Here is a 19,181-nt window from a genome sequence, read left to right on the forward strand (position 1 = left end):
CTAATCCCCCATTAAACCATATCGCTAAGTAGATCATCTTCCTTTTAATAAAAAGCATGTAGGAATACAAACTCCTTTGTGAGTATTAATTCATATTTTCTACAGCTCATTTTAAATCCAACTTAATGAACTTGTCCAAGAGAACATCATAGGGGAACTTCTGGACCAGTAATTAAGGTTCCAAATGCTTTCCTTCTGTTTTATCTTCTAGAAGGTACCTCCTGTGACATTTGAACTCACCAGGACTGTAATTACAAATAACTAGAGATTTGGCAGTTGCAAATTAGGCAATGTTACTTAGTGGGAAAGATACTAAAAATAGGCTTGAGAGGCACGAATTCAATTCCCAGATCTCCTGCTCATTTGCTTGCAAAAGTCACTCCCCTTGTCTTCTCTACTTGTTAGTTTCCTATTTGTTAAAACACACTTAGAGCTACTGAAAACACATTTATATGACAACCTTATTCATTATTCTTATTACTCACTTACTGTTGAGTTTAAGTCAAGGATTTAGAAATTTCATAGTTATTACCTACTTATTAAAAAAGCCTAAATTTTATAGCACCTAACTACAGATTAAAACAGACTAATTATCAGAAAGAAAGAATTCAATTATTTTCCAACTCTTATTAGAACAGTAATAGTTTTTTGTGAATTAAATATATATGATAATTCTTTTGATCTTCTGATTCATTTCAGTAACTAGATGCTCAAATCACTGGTTCAGTATTGTGAGCTTTACTTTGACAGCAAAAATTTCTTATCTACAGTATGACTTCAGGTTTTTAAAGCTCAAACCCTTCTGCCAGGAAGGGCCACTCAAAAAATCAAAGCAACATAACCAATCCCTTTCTAAATTGATAATTCAGAGCAAGCGAAATTTTGTGCTTGGTATTTCTTCAAGTGTATAAAATGCTCTGTCTTGCCACTAAAATGTTACTGCTTCTGCACACAGTTGTGCCAAATTAACACCACTAACGAGCTCAAGCACCATAATCCAAAAGCTTCTGTTAGCAGTGAAGCAGCACAGGGAGGAGCTGTTATTCGCCCATGTCACTCAGCAGGTGTAAGGTACAAATTTCCCTCCCAATTTTGAGCTCCAAAAATGGATTCTTAATGAAAACAGCGATTTAACTATATCTAGCAAAAACTGTAAGGAGAAAAAAAAAATATCCTCACCATTCCTAAAAGTAGTGCATTTGCTCATAAATTAAATTCCAGGAGCTTCCTCCTTTAATTTAACAGTATTCCAAACAAATGTCATCATCTGTGCTTTGGTTGACATCATTAAGCTTTTGGTGGATCTCCTATTTTAAATCTACTCACTTAAATAAATTAAAATGACAAAACTAGAAGCAATAAAGATTTATTATTCATATTCCCAGTTCATTTGTGGTTCCATTTTTAGATGTCACAACTTCATTTATTCTGAGAGAATAGCTTTAAAATTAACCTGCATTATCACTTTACAAAGGATCTTTTTAAAATCTAAGAGCAAGCGATACTTACCGAACACAAGTATGAACAATGTATTTAAAGATACCACCCAAAAGACATGTTCCTGTGAGGGGTATGGGGTAAGGAGGGAGGAAGATAAGGAAACAGTACATAAATTATCAGTCAGCTAAATAAGTGACTTTACTTTTGTATTTAAACTTCATATTTCAACTGCCTATTATTACCAGAACTTGCACATCTCATGTTAGAGCCAAGAAATTTGCTCTAATACAAAGACAAAAACATGCAGGACAAATTATGAAAGCATCTGTTTACATTCATGGTCGTTTACCTAGATAAGAGCACTTCTATCTTGTTTTGTAAAAGTAAGCTTTTATTTTAAAATCAATGTAAATAGTTCCACTCTTAAAAACAGTCACATGAAATGTATGTGGATGTTTGTTTTATAAATGGAAAATGTTCATCTGGACTTTTAACAATTAGAGTGTCACAAGAAGCTGGTTAACAAAACTGACAGCTCTCACTCTAGAAATGACAGCACATCTCTATTTTTTAATATTACTTTTAGCTAAGATGTGAACTCAGCCATAAGTACAGTGGAGTTTTTATTCTTTTCATATTAATACTTAAGGCAAATCACTAAAGACATAATAAGCTACGCTATTTTAAACATGAGACATTACATTAAAATCCGAGACATTTTATTTCAGACATGAGACATTCATCCACTACAGCATCTAACACATTCGTATTTAAGAATTGTATTTCTTCCACACATTAAATAAAGTGAAATTTATACCGCTGGAAGACATCACAGATCTTCTTTGCCCTTTGAAATATAAATTACTTCTCTTATTTAAAATAAGTGATGTGGCAGATGACACCAAATGAATGTAGCTGTGATGTTTTCAAGTTTTTGCTGCCTTTGACTCTTTGCACTCTCCATCCCCTGACCCTGAAGTCAGAGCTAGACATCTCCAACAGTTAGGCAGAATGGGCAACAGAGAGAGCCTTTCAGATAAACTATAACAAAGCCCACTAGAAGATAGGCATGCATTTTTTTTTATATATATATATATATGAGTTTGTCAGGGAGATAATCAACACAGTTTCACCCACAGATAAGTGTTAGAAAGTCAATAGCCTTTTTAGGAGTGCTTTGCTAAATTATCGTAATCATCAAGATTTTTGGAACCAATTTAAAATATACATGCTCCTCAAGACTGACTATTGTGAAGACTTTTTTAAAAAGATTTGATACTGATATCAATTAAAATAATATTCAAGAGGGGAAAAATTCTAGGGAAGAACAAAAAAAGCAAGGCCAAATGAAGTCAAGAAACATAACTGAAGATCTTAAATTTTAATATCTAATCTACACTAAAAATTCACTAGTGGTGTTCTGGCGGTGATAGGGCAAATCAAAGAAGTCTGAACGAGGACAGTATTTTAATCACAACACAGAGTGCAAAACTTAAGGCTAGAACAGATATGTATTTTCAGTGTATGCTTTTCTAAAGGGTCTAATTTTTATTTACAGTGGTGTACATTACCCAAAGTTACCTATGTCTTAAGAAATTCCACTTTTATGTCACACGTACACAACTCTACTCCGTGAAACTCCTAAAAGACAGTTTGCTTGAACATGACATCAGATGAAAGTCTCTTTAATGAAAATAGGGACTTCATATCGAATGATGTAATTTAAAAAAATACAGCTTACTTCAAAAAAAAAAAAAAGCCTTCTACAGAAATTCTTGAAAGACAGGATTTCACTTACCAAAAACACCAGAGATCCGTCAAGCCCAAGCATCTGTGAAGATAAAAAAGTTAATTTTATTTACTCACTAGAAAAACCTAAGTAACATGCAACTAAAATAATCCTCAAAGAACCCTCTTTCACACCAACTTTTAATGTCCAGTATGGTCAAGAGGGCTTTTTTATTGCTCGACCAACAGAAGCTGGACATAAATTCTTAAAGACAGAAACTAAGTTCTCATTCAACACAGTAAACTCAGTTGAGCAAAGGCAGTGATATACATATGGAGTATCTTAAAACACACATATTTATATATGGCAAATCAAACATATAATCAATTAATTGTAGACTATTTCTCTCCTGAACTTTGAAGACTCTGACAAAGATTTTGCATTTACAAAATATTTTAGTGATTGAACTGTTATTTAAAAACATGGTTTAACAACTCAAAATTAAAATACAAGAGCAATTTTTTTTTCTTCCTAATTGCAAGGTAACAGTTTATGTTGCACTGAGAAAAGTCAAAGGCCAATTTTTTACCTTGAATGTATAAAAGCAACTCATAACAGATAATGTTGCTACAATGTCTGTTATTAAGTTAGAACAGAATTGGTTTACAGGTAGGGAAGACAGGAAACAAATTCTCCATTACTCTGCACAGCTGTTATGGGAAGTGCCCACAGGACAGCCAAAAATAGAGTAACTATTAAAAAAACCCAACCAAACCTCTCCTTTCCCTCCTCCTTCAAGAAGGATTTCTTACTATTTCAATGCAGACACTCCTACTCCATGATTACTGCTGTAAAGTACCTGGTTCAAGGCTATTTTGTATCAGGATTTTGCACTAAGTTCCAAGATATTAAAGTTGCACATATTTTACAAAGTAAACCAAGATGCAAATACCTATGAAATTTCAGAAAGCTTGCATGCTCTTTTCACAAGATGAAATAGCAGAGAAGCCTATCCCACTTTTGATACTAAATGCTAACTAGATGTCTGTTGCCTATGCCAGCACATAGGATTGGAAATGGTTATGAGAGCTTGCTGAAACTGATTTCTATATTCATGGAGAGGCACCAAAATATTTTCAGTTAGGGGTATATCAGCATTTCCCAGCACATAAACTGGGAAACACATAACACACTTGTCTTTAGATACACAGTAGAAAAATTCAGGTTTCTGAACCAACCTATGCCCTTTTTCACTAAGTATGTTTCAAAACAAACTAAGAAGTTTTCACTAGATAACAAAACGCATATCAAGACCTGTCCCATGTGATGAAAACTGTATTTCTACTACATTGCAACCAAGGCAACAACCGTATCACAGCCTAGGAATACAGTGACCAGCTGTACAACTGTCTGCTATAAACACTAGTGATGCTGGTAAACCACATGAAGCTGCTGCATCTACCCCTTCCAGTAGATCTTGCTGCATCTCATGAGCTTTGAACTCCGATGTTGGCTACTTCTAATCCAGCTACAAAAAACTGGCTCTTGAGTCCGTCCCTACATTACACTCTGATTACAGTGTACGCACATCTCCTACTCTAATTATGGAATTTGTGACCCATAAACAAAACAGAAGCAATGTAACATTAAAATGCTTGATCATTTTTTAAGAAATAAATTTGTCTTTTGCGAACATGTAAACAAAGTAAATTAACTAAAATTTCTGGTTCTCTCTTTTTTTTAGTTTAATGCTTTCATGAATACAAAAGTTAAGCATTAAATTATATATAGTGCAACACCTATATGCTCCTAATCTGGCCTAGCATCCTCAATGCAAGCTGCAATTCATTTCTAAACCTGAACAAGTCAAAGGCTTCAGAAAAGTCTGTGCTAAAATATGTTTCAAGCTGCAACTATATTACAAATCAAAGAAATGCCTTTTTGATAGTTAACAAGTAGCATAATAACATTTTGGTTTTAATACAAAGACATTTCTAGGTCAATGAAGTCTCTTACCCTTGGCAGTGTGCAAACTGCCAGTAGCCAAATCTATCCCAATGGATTTTCACACAGCAATACTGTATATCATTTCAAGTATGAGTTTGAATAATTCAATTCAAGAAGGTGATTCTTACTCACTCGCTCCCAAGTAAGCTCTTCTGCTGCTCGATCCCATTCCAAAGCATTCCAGTTCATGTCATCTGAGGAGACAATGGCCATTTTTATAGCTATCAGACTCGCCCAAACCAAGATATAACCACTCCATGCAATGTTTTAAGTGAACAAAAAGACTTAAATGCATAACATTCAACTCAACTGCTGACAGCTTGTCAGCAAGCAAATGCTTCAGCACTCAAAAGAAATACACGAAATTTGCAAAACCAAGATAAATAAATTGAAGTGGGCATTTATACAGCTTCCTTGAATTATGACACTTCTGTTTTCAATGGTTTCATTTATATTTAAAAAGAACATTACTGTTTTGAGTCACCTGTTACCTTGTGCTCCATTGTTCGCATCTGCTGCATCTTCTACCACAGCATCTTCTTCATCTTCATTATCTTCCTCCTCTTCATCTACTTGTTCTTCCTGAATTTCTGGGTTCTCACCTACAACTACATTCTCAGCAGCTGGGTTAGCAGGTTGGTCAAGCACAGCATTTTCAACACCTCCGTTTACAACAGCCTGAGCCTGCAGAAATAGGATTTAGTATTCAGTTAAATTGATCAACCTCTCTCTGTACTTTTATCTTGTATACAGAAAAAACAAATAGTATTAAAAAAATTAATAACGCGTTTTTTTAGATAAGCATTAAATCTGGGACCGCTAAAGCTTTTAAAAGAGGAACAGAAACAGACTTCTCCACAGAGTAGCTGAGGTTGGAAAGGGCCTCTAGATATCCAGTCACCCACCTACTCAAAGCAGGATCAAATACAGCAGGTTGCTCAATGCTGTTTCCAGGTGGCTTGATTAACTCTAGAGATGGAAACTCCACAACCTCTCTGAGCAACCTGTTCCAGTAGTTGATCACATTTGCAATAAAAAAAAGCCATCAACATACATTTGTTGGTGCTTGGGTTTTGGGGGGAGGTGGGGGGTGGGTGTGTGTGTGGTTTTTTGTTTAGTTTTGGGCTTTTTTGTCTAAATGGAATTTTCTGTATTTTAATTTGAGCCTACTGCCTGTTGTCCTGTCACTCAGTACCACGAAGACAACTCTGGCTCTGTCTTCTTTACATCCTTCCGTCAGGCATTTATATGCACTGATAAGGTCCACCCTGAGCCTTCTCATCTCCAGGCAGAACAGTTCCAGCTCTCTCAGCTTCTTGTTGTATGTCAGATGCTCCAGCCCTTTAATGACTATTTTTGGCTCTTCGCTGCACTTACTCCAGTATGTCCACGTGTCTCTTGAACTGGGGAGTACAGAACCAGATACAGCACTCCAGATGTGGTCTCACCAGTTCTCAATAGAGGGAAATTCTCTTGATCTTATGAAAACTATCATTATATTAGAAAGACGATAATTAAACAACAACCCACGTCAGTCATCAAGCTGAGGATCTCTATCTCTGTCTTTAAAAAACTGACATTTATCAAAAACCAAAATTTTAATTATTCCCCCCTATGATGCACTGCTTATATCATCTCTTCTCCTGCCCAAGAAGCTCCTGTAAACACTAAAGGGTTTCATGTGTCTATGTTGGGGGTGAAGGGAAGGCAGAGATGTTCCAACTTCAGAGGTTTCAACAAAACCTCCAACTGCTTTGAGAACAGTGAATTGTTACCTCATGAACTACAGGAATATTTATGAAAAAGATAAAACAAAAGTAAGCTGCATCTTCATTGACTATGGCCGACAATTCAGCTTTATATTAACAAAATTATCTTTTAAAAAGTGTAAAGATACAGACATAAGAATCTAAAAAATGTTAAAGTTACTTCATAAAAATTATACTCTAACAAATCCATTAACACTCCATTTTACAGAACTTCAAAACCGTAACAATGGTGTCACTGAGTTTATACAGGAATACACGTTCAACCTCTGCTAATATATAAAGATACTCTGCAGTAAAACAACATTACTTTTGAGTTCTGATATTGTATTTATTCACAAAACCACATTTTCTAAATTTATCATTAACTACTAAACATTTAAGTTTTACCTCATTTTGTTGACCAACACCATTCAGTGGCTGTTGCTGATTTTGTTCCAACCACTGTGGTGCTCCTCCATGGACAATCTGTTCACGTAACCAAACAAGGCTGATAAATGCACACAGAGTACATGTTACCACAAAACACCCCTGCAAACAGTCAGCCAGTAAGTTCTCCCTGTTAAAGAAACAAAGAAACCAAACATTAATTGCAAATATATTTTGCTAATAAAACTAAACTTAGCTGTTGTTAACTAAAACAAATAGATCCTCCCAGTACAAATCAACAAATAAACTGGTATTTGTACAAAAAGCTGAATTTATTTACATGTCTAGGTGAAGAAAGTATCTAGATGTAATTCTCATTTGATTTTTAAAAAATCTCTTCAAAGAAGGTTTCTTTTACGAAGGCTGCACAAATGGTTTTAAGCGCCAAGATAAACACTGATTTGGAAAAGGTTTTATTTTCCTCTGTTTTGGCTTGTGAAATTACTACTGTTTAAACATAAATATTCCTGCAAAATAGGATCTGACTCATATAAAGAAAAGCTTCAAGAGTAGTTCAGGAAAAATAATCTTCAAGAATAGCAAAGGAATCACAATAGTCGCTAGGTAAATTATTTGATACAGTAAAAGGTCTATTTTAATGGCTAGATGCATAATACCCAGTCCACTGAAACATTTTATCTGCTGAGCTACCCTAACTGAAAGAATGGAACTGCAGGGCTTGCCTTGGACTGCTCTACATTTCAGGTAGTCTTTTACCCCAGGTATCTCTATACTTTAAAAATCCTAATCTATTAAGTCGTACATAACTGTGAAGCAGCAGCAAAAAAAAACTTCAGTTAGCCAACTAAAACTAGAGTTTCATGCAATGCAAGAAATACTTAAATTGGCTTAACAACCCTCATCCCTAATTCCCCACTTGCTTCCACCCTTGCACTACTCCTTGATCACATCTGCTCAGGAAACTAGCCAACTACAATACGTTCTTCAAAATAAATATGCCACCATATCCCCAGAGAAGTACTGGTCTGGCTTTCCATGCAGCTGCACAAACACTTGTGCCTGCACAGCACAGTGAATGCCATGGGGACAAGAAGTCCCAAATGAAAAGAGGATACAACATGTTATTGAAATTTACTTTGCCAAAGAAATACATGTCAAAGCACAGCTTCACATGCCACTAAATCTGATACATACTTGAAACCTTTATTTTTTCCCTAAACCGTAAAAGACATGAGAGGAGGCGCTCTAGGTTCAGTTGTTTCAGATTATTCTTAGAAAAATAAAAATAAAATCTACACTTACTGGGAGACAGCAGGAAAAATACTGTTACTAATATCAAGCAAGCATCTCTCTCCATTAATAAAAATTAATTAAACATAACATGACCTGATGTCTCAAATCAAATAGTCCAACTGAAACGATTAAGCTGAACTGCACAGGACATTCAATCAAAATTTGCTTGATGTGCAACTGATTCTACTCAAACTGAGTTTTGGTTCCTCAGGTTCGAGATAATGAAAAAAGTAAGAACCAGCCTGAAACTCTGTTGTGTTGGTATTTACTTATTCCTTAAGTAAAACAGATTTTTAAAAAGACAGACAATATTCAATAGCATATGGTGATTAAAGAACTAAAATTTAAGTGTCAGCCAGAAGGCAATCTGATTAAAAAAAAATTCCCTATCACATAAAAGACTCAGGATGCATAAAATAAAATTAAAAATATAAAAATACAACAGAGCAAACAGAATGTGAAAATATTAATAATATATAGTAATATTCTACTACATGTCATCTGATTTATTTTTTTTAATTATTAAGTGTAGTATTGCAGACTAAGTTTTCTTGACATCAAATACAAATCTTCATTAATCAGGGCCTGTTTTGTAAAGTCAGTTTTCCATCTCCAAAGATCCTGAATAACAGAACTTCAAAGTGAAATGATTTCTATTGTAATACTGTTTGCCATATATCTCATCATGCAAAGGGTAACGGGCAGCTGCTCATGTAAGATGATGAAAGATAACAAGCGTAACTGGAAGGAAAGGACACTAAGCTCCAAAGCAATCATTTTCATGGTAATCTGACTAGAAAAGTTGTTTGCATCAAACTGTTTAAGTACTTACGTTGACAGAATATCTAATGGCAGTGTCAGTAGTGAGCTCACAGAGCCAGTAAACAAGCACTTGTAGATACGACCTGCGTGAAGAAACAGAAGCATGGTATAGATTTGATTTTTGTTATAGCCTCATTTGGCAAGGACCATAGGTACCTTCTTTTCATCTGGTATCCTAACTAAATTTATGACGAGGAAAAAAAAATATCTTAACTTTCAGCAAATTAACAGAACTCAAGACGTGGAACAAAGCTGTATTTATTTTAGCTGCCCATTCTTGATAAAGTACACATTCAAAAAGTAAGAACTGCCATACTAGGTTAGACCTAAGATACATCTCGACCTGTCTCCAGCACTGGTCACACCAATGGACGCCTAAGAAAGAATATGGAAACAGGTTAAAGGTACTTGCAGCAATACTTCCTCAGTGCATTCTCGTATGCTTCACACAAAGCAGCTCAGTTCCTGTGCCACGGTATGTCAGTGCTAATTAATCCTTGACGGATTCCACCTCCCCATTAATTTGTTCAATCATATTTTGAAACCATATAAACTTTTTATCTTACAGCAAGGAGACTCACCATTTCATTATCTACTTAAAATAATTGCTTTATGGATTAATACTTGATGCTAGTTAATGTTAGCTTTTACCTCAAATTCTTCATAATCTTAAAAGTAAATTGTCAGTGTATGTAGTCTACTTCAAAAAACTAGATTCAGATCCATAGGAGGATGACACAGATGCTCAGAACAGGATGAAGAAAGAATTAAGGCATTCATGCCCAGAAATGCAATTCTTAAGATTCTCATTCCACTCTTCAGACAGGCATAGGTACCCATGTATACAGGGGCACACTATGGTTTCTGTGACATAGAATAAACAGCTCAATTATTACCTCTTGGTTAAACCTGTTTGGAACTTGTAGAAGGTTTATCTTTCTACATGTCTTATAAATCAATCCACCATAAATGCCCGAAAGGTCTATTGTTCATGCTCACCTTTATATAATAGAGCACTTCTCTTTCTGAAGTTCTGACATTGGACAGAAAATATACAAAATAATAATAGAAAATTCAAAGGTCCAGAGTAAGTTAGAACACAAAACAGACAACGGCTGTAGCTGCTTTAATGAAAATGTTCAGTCTCTTGTAGTCAGTACTAATTACACATTTTATATTAAACACTCCCTGAATCAAATTTAGCCAGATGATACTGATCCTGTGCTGCCAGTGAGTTTCAACAGTTTGCCTCTGCCTACCCTCTAGATACATGGTGGGGGAGCTTCAAAGGGGCAGGATACTGCTGTGGACTCTGTCAGGCTGAAAAGGTCAAAGAACATAAGCTCTATAACTTCTGATTACACTACACGAGTAGGAAATTGGAACTGGTAGGCACTGGAACAGGTTGCCCAGAGAAGTTGTGGATGCTCCATTCCTGGAACTGTTCAAGGCCAGGTTGGATGAGGCTTTGGGCAACCTGATGTAGTGGAGAGTGACCCTGCCCATGGCAGGGGGGCTGGAACTAGATGATCTTTGAGGTCCCTTCCAACCCTAACCATTCTATGATTCTATGAAACCAGTGTAACAAAACTTATTGTCAGATTTTATCGAATAGGAAAGAGATTTTATTATACAAAATCTCTAAGCAAACTGATCTCTAAGCAAGCTATTTTTCCTCACAGATTTCACTTGCTTACTCTCATACAAGCACTAGGACATGTATGCCCAAGTGGTCTTGTCAGGATCACTTGTGGACAACATTGAAGACAAAGGACGTCAGCTATAAATCCTCATCATATCTCTTGGATTCTTCTTGATCGGCAGTCCTGAACTGATTTTAGACTTGCCTCTCATACTGTGCATGAGTGGATGCCATTTGAGATCTCTGCCTCACAGTTTTGTTTAATCCCTCTTAAGTCTGAGGCAAAATTCACAGTTCTCCTGTTTTCTATCTGCGTATCTTATAACTCCAGTCCTGTTCGTCTTCTTTAGTCTGTTTTCCCTCTTGATTTGAATGAAATCACACACACAGTGCTCTCTGGCAAACAGCAAATACTCCTTTTAGCTCTTCTGCTCGTTCTTCTGATGCTCGCATGCGCAGCTCCATTCATACTTTACTCACGCCAATTTAAGTAGCTCTATTACACATCTCTACAATTTTAATGGCTGCACAATTACATATGACAGAAATAGGGAAGGCAAAATGTTACATTAAAAAGTTTTTAAATATTACAGAAAATCGAAGATTACATGAAACGCATTTATTGTAAAAAGATAAGACCTATACAAAATCACATCCACGAGACACATCTTGACAAACTTCAAAAGTAAATGGATTTTTCAAGGATTGTTAGACTGAAGGGCTCTATCATGTTGGATATCTTCCTGTGCAAATATGTTACCCTTCACAGTACATTCTTAAAGGAATCCATAAACAGAGGTACGTGTGCAATGTTAGACACAGAAATTAAGACAAAGTAAAAAAAGGTCAATTACAAATCAAAATCATAAATCAGTTATATTGGCTTAGTAAATGAGTATTAAAACCCCAAAATGTAATTTGTTTAAAAAAAAAAAGTCTTATATAACTAAGTTGTAGGTGGTGACTTCTGGTAACATTTGAGTATTACTGAAGAGCCAGCATCATGTTTTCAGACAGTTACGAAACATAACTACCTTAATTAATCTATTGAATACAATTTTGCTGTCCTTCAAAAGTTTTAGTAAGAGAAGTGTACAACATTTGCATTTTGAAAGACAACGGTAGAAAACCAAGATTCGTCTAAAAACCCAAGGAAGGAATTTTAAATATTTTTTCCTTTTAATGCAGAGCGGTTTGTAAATCCTGTTTAATCCGTTCCCAAAAAAGCTCTTTTTCTTGCATAGGAAGGACAGGCTGAAGAAACAGGATCACTCTTTTATAACTGACACCAGTATTGTGCTGTTCTCAAACTAAGCCAGTGCCAGCTACAAATAAAGGCACAGAATATGTTGAGAAACTGTCTAAGAAGATGCATTTACTGGCTCCCTCCTCTTTTGTTCAAGGAGTACATTACTGTTTGTAAAGATGCATTTCCAATCATTCCCTTGACTGAACACTATAATCCTTTTGCCTTTTTTAATCTTCTCTGTATTTTTAGCAAGTTGAAACATCAATAGTTCTCCTTCCATTTGTATTTGAAAAGTGACTTTCAAACTGGATACTACAGTAATTTAAATGTGCACTCTCTTCTTCTGTTAAATGCCTTTACTAGCTATAGGTCCTTGTTTAAGATTTTTTAGGAGGAGTTTTACTAGTCAATTTATGTATGACTGCAAAATAATTTCAGTTTTCATACTAAACAAAAATTCACTTCCACTTACAGATGGTTAGAACACTCAAGACAATTCTTCTATCCTACTATTAATAAACAGTATCAAATAAAAACTTCTATGTACATCTTAAAGACGATAATTGAAAGCAAGAATTTTATTGGAATAACAAGTTTGAAAGCCCTTTTGTGCTTTTTCTCTTATCTCTTAACACCTTCCTTCATTGCACCGCTGGCTTAAGAGTCAAATAGCTAGAGGTTCCAAGTGAAAACAAGTGAAATAATGTCTTAAAACGTATGACTATTCTTTTTAAACAAATCAACAACAGTCTTACAAAACTTTTTTGCAGGAAGCGGTGTATTTTCCTGCGTGTAAGAGTATTATAGTAAAAAAATTAATACTTACATGCAGTAAGAGGTACTACTCCCAACCATGCAAAGGCCACAAGTGTATAATGAAACCAGTATCGTATTGCTGTGCCAATACTCGTAACCAGTCCAGCAAAGATGTCTTGGATTGGAAGCCGTGAAGGCATATCTGGGGAATAAACTGTGTAGAAAAGGCACTTATGAAACAGTTCTTCCTTTAAAGCAGTATTTATGTAAAAGTTCTGCCAAGTACAAAATGTTTATATTTGGCAAAAGCTGACTAGAAGAATAAGTCTATTTTATAGATTCCCAAGGGACAATCTCAAACAAATAACAACAAAAATTTACACGACATTTGTTACATTGTGTACTCAGTGGAATGGGAAAAGTAATAAACTCCATACTAGTTCTTGATTTAGAGAAGTTTTCCTAATAGCTTTATATATCAACTGTGAACGCTGATTATTTCACTCCTTTGACAGATGATGCAAATCTCTCAGCCTGTACATTTTCGTTGACTTCATTATCTATGTATTACATAAACTCAACCCTACTCAAAAGCCAAGAAAAACAGTTACAGGGGTTCTTCTTTTGCAAACAATTAGAAAACGTCAATCCCTAAAAATGTCATTACATGTAGTTAGCTTCTACGCACGTATATGAATGCCAAGAAGTGGTAACGCACAGTATCAATAACTGCTTTGAATAAAGAAGATAAACTACAGTTAGGAGTTGCACATAAAGACATTGCTGTCTGGATGTTTAACAGTTATCTTGAAAACAGATGAGCTTGAAGACTTTAACATATTAAATTAATGGACTATTTTTTAAAACATCACATACTTTTAACTACATAAGGAAACTCAGTTTTCATAAGAACTACAAGAGAAAAAATTTCCTTCCCTCTCATGGACAATCCTTTGACTTAAAAGTCTAAGAAATACTGTTTCCTACAATCTACCTGCATCCCCTCTTTTCTCTAATGAACATCCCTGCTGCATTCACCTACATTCCTAATCATCCTTTTACCAATTTCAGACAGGAAGCCTCTAGAAGAGAAAAAAAACCGCTTCCTTTCCCTTCAGGGATATTTCCCTAAGTTTCTGTATTATAAAGAGAACTCAATAACACAGAAAAGCAGTATTAGCACGCAGAAGTAGTCAAAGAAAGTGGAGAGTTTGGTGCATTTCAACACGTGGATTGTATTTGACACAACATAACAACAAAACAGTAGCCACAAGACAAACAGTAACTGGTTTTAAATTTCAAAGGTTCTTAGTAGTCAAGTATCTGGCAAGGAACTGGAAATTGTAAAAAAAAGGACTAAAACTATAACACTAGGGAAGTGTTGCTGTGGGAACATAGAGCAGTAAATTGAAAGCAGGACACAAATATTTTGACACTGTCTACCAATTTACAACTTTCTTATTACAGAAATGGATTTAGTATGCAATTTGATAGTACCATAGAAATTGCCAAGTGAAGCCTTACTAACGATCTCTCAGCTCACACTGAAAAAACATTCCAGAAAATTATCAGAGGAGACAAGCAGGCCTTTGTTAAGGGTACTAAAAGAATACCTACTTAGGGTATATTTGTTACACATTTATAGTATCACTCAGACAAAACTGCACTTAGCAGACACTTTGAAGTTTTTTTTTCATTTTCAAAAAACATATTTTGGTCAACACTTTGGAACTGCAACAGAGGCTACGAGGAAAACATTAACTTTGCATTAATTATTTATTTGTTAAGGGGAAGTTGGAAGGGTTTATAGCCTTTAAAAAAAAAAATGCATTACTGAACATTCACACAGGGGACGGTAAAAAAGCATACCTATCCTAACTCCGTAAAGCTGAAGTGGTTATAAACATTGACACCTCCACATACTCATTCTTCTCAAGGCTTTAAGATTACAACTGAGCATTCAAATAAACGCACAACATAGCTACTACTCAGAGAGGACAAGCTATATCCTTCAAATTTTAACAGCTTGGTGATTTTTGATCATTTCAGGAGCTGTGGGCAGGGCAGGGGTGCAGGTAAGTGCTGTTTTTCTCCTGCTTTGACACACTTCAAAACATATAAAGCTTCTACCACTGGAAGCTTTATATCATGATGATAAGATAAAGCCCTTCTATGTCCTGTAACAGCCAGGTGGACGAAATGCAAACATTCCCAGAGCAACGGGAACCCCTGGTGTGCAAGCACACTGCCACACTGAAGCTTGCTGCCAGTGATTTTCACAGCTAATCCCCCAACTTGTGTCTGTCATCTACTGCCATTTTCCCTCCATGTTCCACTCCCTTCTACCCACTTACCACTACCACTTTGATCCCTGCCACCACGGTACACATCCTCTTCATTCTCTTGCACACTTGTACTCCTCGTCCTTCCTCAACCCCTTGATTCCCATCCCAGTAATCTTTCCTAACCCCGTTTGAGAAACCAATTTCCTGCATTATTTACTAGAGTTCTGCCAAATAAAAATCTCTCTTTAAGAAGCCAATTAAAGCAATAGTTTTTTTCTATTACAACATGAAATTCAGACAGACTTTGGCTGAGTGTAAGTGAACTTTCATAGCTTTAATTCAACCTCTTTGAGCTGTCCAGGCCATGGGAAAACTATTAGAAAGCTTTTTGGATACTCAGGTTACACCTGTGCAGTGTAACTGCAATTTTACTTGTGAATACTAGATTCCAGTGGGTTGTTTTTGGTTCGGCTTGTTGTTTTCCGGGGTGGGTTTTTGTTCCACCCTTTCCCCTCTGTAAACCTAAGTTTTTCAGGAACACAAATATTAATTTTGCTTCTCCAAAGTAGACAGACAGCTCAGGACAAAAATCTGCTATTACACTGACATAAATAAGAAAAGAAAGGAAAAAAAAGAAAAAAAGAAGGAAGAAATCAGATAATGATTAGCAGTTTTCAGGGAAGCAGTTTGTCAATAGATTTCGGCTGACAAAAAAATCCTGAACAGGAAAGTGAAACAAAAAAGTTACCAATGCTTTAGCTTACCAAAGTGATATCTTTAAGTTTATTACAGGAAGCTCTCTCATCACTCCCATTTCCTCAGAGGCTATTTAGTACAAACATCACACAACTGTACTTTGACAAACAAAATAGGGACAATCTGATGAATGTGAACGCTGTAATTCCCACCAAACTTACAAAGAAATAAAATAAACTAACACTTTCAATTTAACCTCTCTTTCCCTATCTTTTCAAAGTACCAAAACTTAATCCAAAGGAAAACCATACTGCCAACACAATTTCCCTTGCAAGGAGATACGAGAGATATTTAGTAATGACATGGGCAGTACAGAAAAGAGCTCTAGTCAGAGCAGTATCTGAGCAGTAAGAGGGGCTTTTTGAATACTTGTATGTTCTGTTATGATAATATAAAGTGTCACAATAATTATAAATACTAGCAAACCTGGATAGTTTGAGATTTCACTTTTGTTGCTTATATTAAAAAAAGAAAAAAGAAGAAAAAATAAGCAGCAACATTAAGAGCACTGGCACTCTCTAGTTATAAATGCCAGTTGCACAGAAAAACAGAAAAAAAAAAAGGACCAGAGAACACCAGGCTCTTGCTAATCCTGAAATTCTCTTGCTCCTCTTTCCTGTCCTACATCAGCAGTAGAATCCCTGTACAAATCTACCTCCACAACAAATCACCAGTGATGTGTAATTGGTCCCAAAGCAATAGTCCAAGACTCTCCCTGTCTCCTAAGGGTTTACTCCCAATGAATGAGAACAGGTTGTGCAGGTTTAAGTATGTTTATATCCTCCATTCATGCCTCGTTCTGCCACAAGGTAAAAAGAGGACACTTTCTGAAGAATGCAAACACTTGCAGAGAAATCAGATATACAATCATTATGAACTAGTATAAAATACAAAGGAAAGTTATCCGTAGTTTCCATGTTACTTGCCAGTAGCCTTTTAAAAATGCAAATCTTCCCCATCGAAGGAAATAAAATCCTAAATGTATTTTCCCAGTTTATGTTATACCTACAGATTTCATATCTCCCATGAGTCCCTTCCTATAATGTATCATCTTACTTTTCACTAGGGGAAGCGGAGCTGAAGAGAGACACTAGGAAAGCAACACCCTTCCAACATAAAAAAACCCTACCACTATTGTCCTGTTTTTTTCCACAGCCATCACAATGCAACTGGATCCTATTTCATTTCTCACTCTTTCCCCATCCAAGTTTGCCTATGTATTTGCCCATAACCTAAACGGGTGCATGCCTAGTGTGGAAGAAAGCAAAAGATCTTTCTTTGATGAGGTAAAACTGTCATTTAGCCCACTTCACAGGATCTCCACGCTTACACTCCTCTTACTCATAGATTTTTCTATTTACTACACATTTACAAGCCATTTATATGCCACCTCAGTCATCCTTGTGCACTGATCATGAAACAGGCTATATAATCCATAAGCAAAAAATGTGCGTTTTAGAGCTTATGGTTTAAAGCACTGGTTTGGTAAAGCAAGGGCTGCGAGTTACTCTTTAGGTTGGACTAGATGGTCTTCAAAAGGCCCTTCCAACCCAAACCATTCTGTGTTTTACACTCTTGAGACATACACAGACTTTGCTCCAGACTGCTAAGGTAAAAGGCGAAAAATGCCACCCCTTCTTACGCAAGCCATGGGTCTAACAAAACATGAAATGATACTCATATGTATCTCAACTGCATTTCTACTCCACACCCTGGAGCTGCGGGCAGACCTGTTGGATGCTGTGCCAGCATGTAGCGTTCTGTTTCAGGAGTTTATGTTTTTCCAAACCAGACTTTCTAGAAATGCTGAAGCTATGGACTACTGTGCTAAAGTTTGTCAAAATAAACAGGTAAAGAAATCAGCCCACTATATCCCTCAATAAAATCTTAATTGCTTCAAATGACAAGCCCAACAAAATAGCTCACTCCTTTTTAGTATAATTATATAGCTTCTTACAGATCATTTTGTACAAAATTAAAGATCCAAAAGTTTGGATTTTAATAAATTGTTACTACAAACAACATGCAATCACTAAGCGATGGTTTCTGCATAAGTCACTTAAAAACATGAATGTGTAATTTAATTTTTTAAAATTATGTCAGAGTGATAATAATTTTTCTTTGCCTTAAAATCTATGAACCATGAACTCTCACATTAAGCTAGATATGTTAGTCACATCCAGAAGGTTTTAAGATCATCAAAAAAGTATCAAGGCTTATGGATTACTTAAGGTTGAGTTTTTTAAATTACTTAATGTGGAGAATCTCAGTGTGCTATAGGACAGCTTAAGAGCTCAATCATCCAAATGATTCATAGGAACAAATAGTTCCTGATCCAACAAACCTTTGCATTAACAGTTACATGTGTACAAAGGTGGCAAACAACAAGAAATAGTAAGAACAGTAACAAACCAGGATTACCATGAGGTCCATGTGCATGCAAGCCTTGAATTAGTAACTCTGCATGCATAAATCAAAAGTTTATTTCGGATTATAATAATTTATAAACTGAAGAACATGCTACCCATGTGGCTTCCATTTTACAACCTTTGTATTACCTGAGCTTGTGACACAGTACTGACCACTTACCAGCAATATAGTTGTTTAAGAAGCAGAGGAATGAACCCACCCCAATCTTCAGCCAAAGGGTAGTTTACTTCCATATTTGTATTTTTGAAACCATTTCTGTTAGTTAATGTTACCTTCTATAGAAAAGAGAAGTTTTGAAAACCATCTTCTCATGTGAAACAGTCTCCCCTTCTTTCATGGGTCAGTGCTTATGAATTTCTAGTGTGACATCAAGAAAAGTGCATCCTAGCACATGTCAAAGTCAAAGGAAAGTGCATGTTTATGGATGAAAAGTATAGAGTAGCTGCTTTTTAAAAACTCACACAGAAGACGTGAGTTAAAAATGAACAAGCACCCTGACATAATTCAAAAAAGTCCAAAGCTACTTTTTTTTAAAATAGTTGTATGAATTTACAACTTGAAAAACCGCAGAAAAGGAATGAATTTTAAAACAGGTAATATTTAGCTTCAAAGTGTG

At 35.7% G+C, this 19,181-nt stretch overlaps 1 protein-coding gene across 6 annotated transcripts in view; it reads right to left on the bottom strand.

The window, feature by feature from the left end:
• The window catches only part of MARCHF6 (membrane associated ring-CH-type finger 6), a 55,040-nt gene that overhangs the window by 27,100 nt on the left and 8,759 nt on the right, over positions 1-19,181 (bottom strand). For 4 of the 6 annotated variants that reach the window (XM_086608477.1, XM_086608478.1, XM_086608476.1 and 1 more), the window contains 7 exons: positions 13,165-13,308; positions 9,458-9,530; positions 7,333-7,501; positions 5,668-5,860; positions 5,309-5,370; positions 3,239-3,271; positions 1,510-1,561 (listed from right to left, as the gene is read on the bottom strand). In XM_086608477.1, coding sequence (XP_086464603.1) covers positions 1,510-1,561; positions 3,239-3,271; positions 5,309-5,370; positions 5,668-5,860; positions 7,333-7,501; positions 9,458-9,530; positions 13,165-13,308 — 726 coding nt within the window. The remainder of the gene's footprint in view (positions 1-1,509; positions 1,562-3,238; positions 3,272-5,308; positions 5,371-5,667; positions 5,861-7,332; positions 7,502-9,457; positions 9,531-13,164; positions 13,309-19,181) is intronic. The other 2 variants (XM_086608479.1, XM_086608480.1) reach the window with 2 other exon arrangements.

This window comes from Tauraco erythrolophus, chromosome 3, assembly GCF_009769465.1.
Source record: "Tauraco erythrolophus isolate bTauEry1 chromosome 3, bTauEry1.pri, whole genome shotgun sequence".
Taxonomy (NCBI): domain Eukaryota; kingdom Metazoa; phylum Chordata; class Aves; order Musophagiformes; family Musophagidae; genus Tauraco; species Tauraco erythrolophus.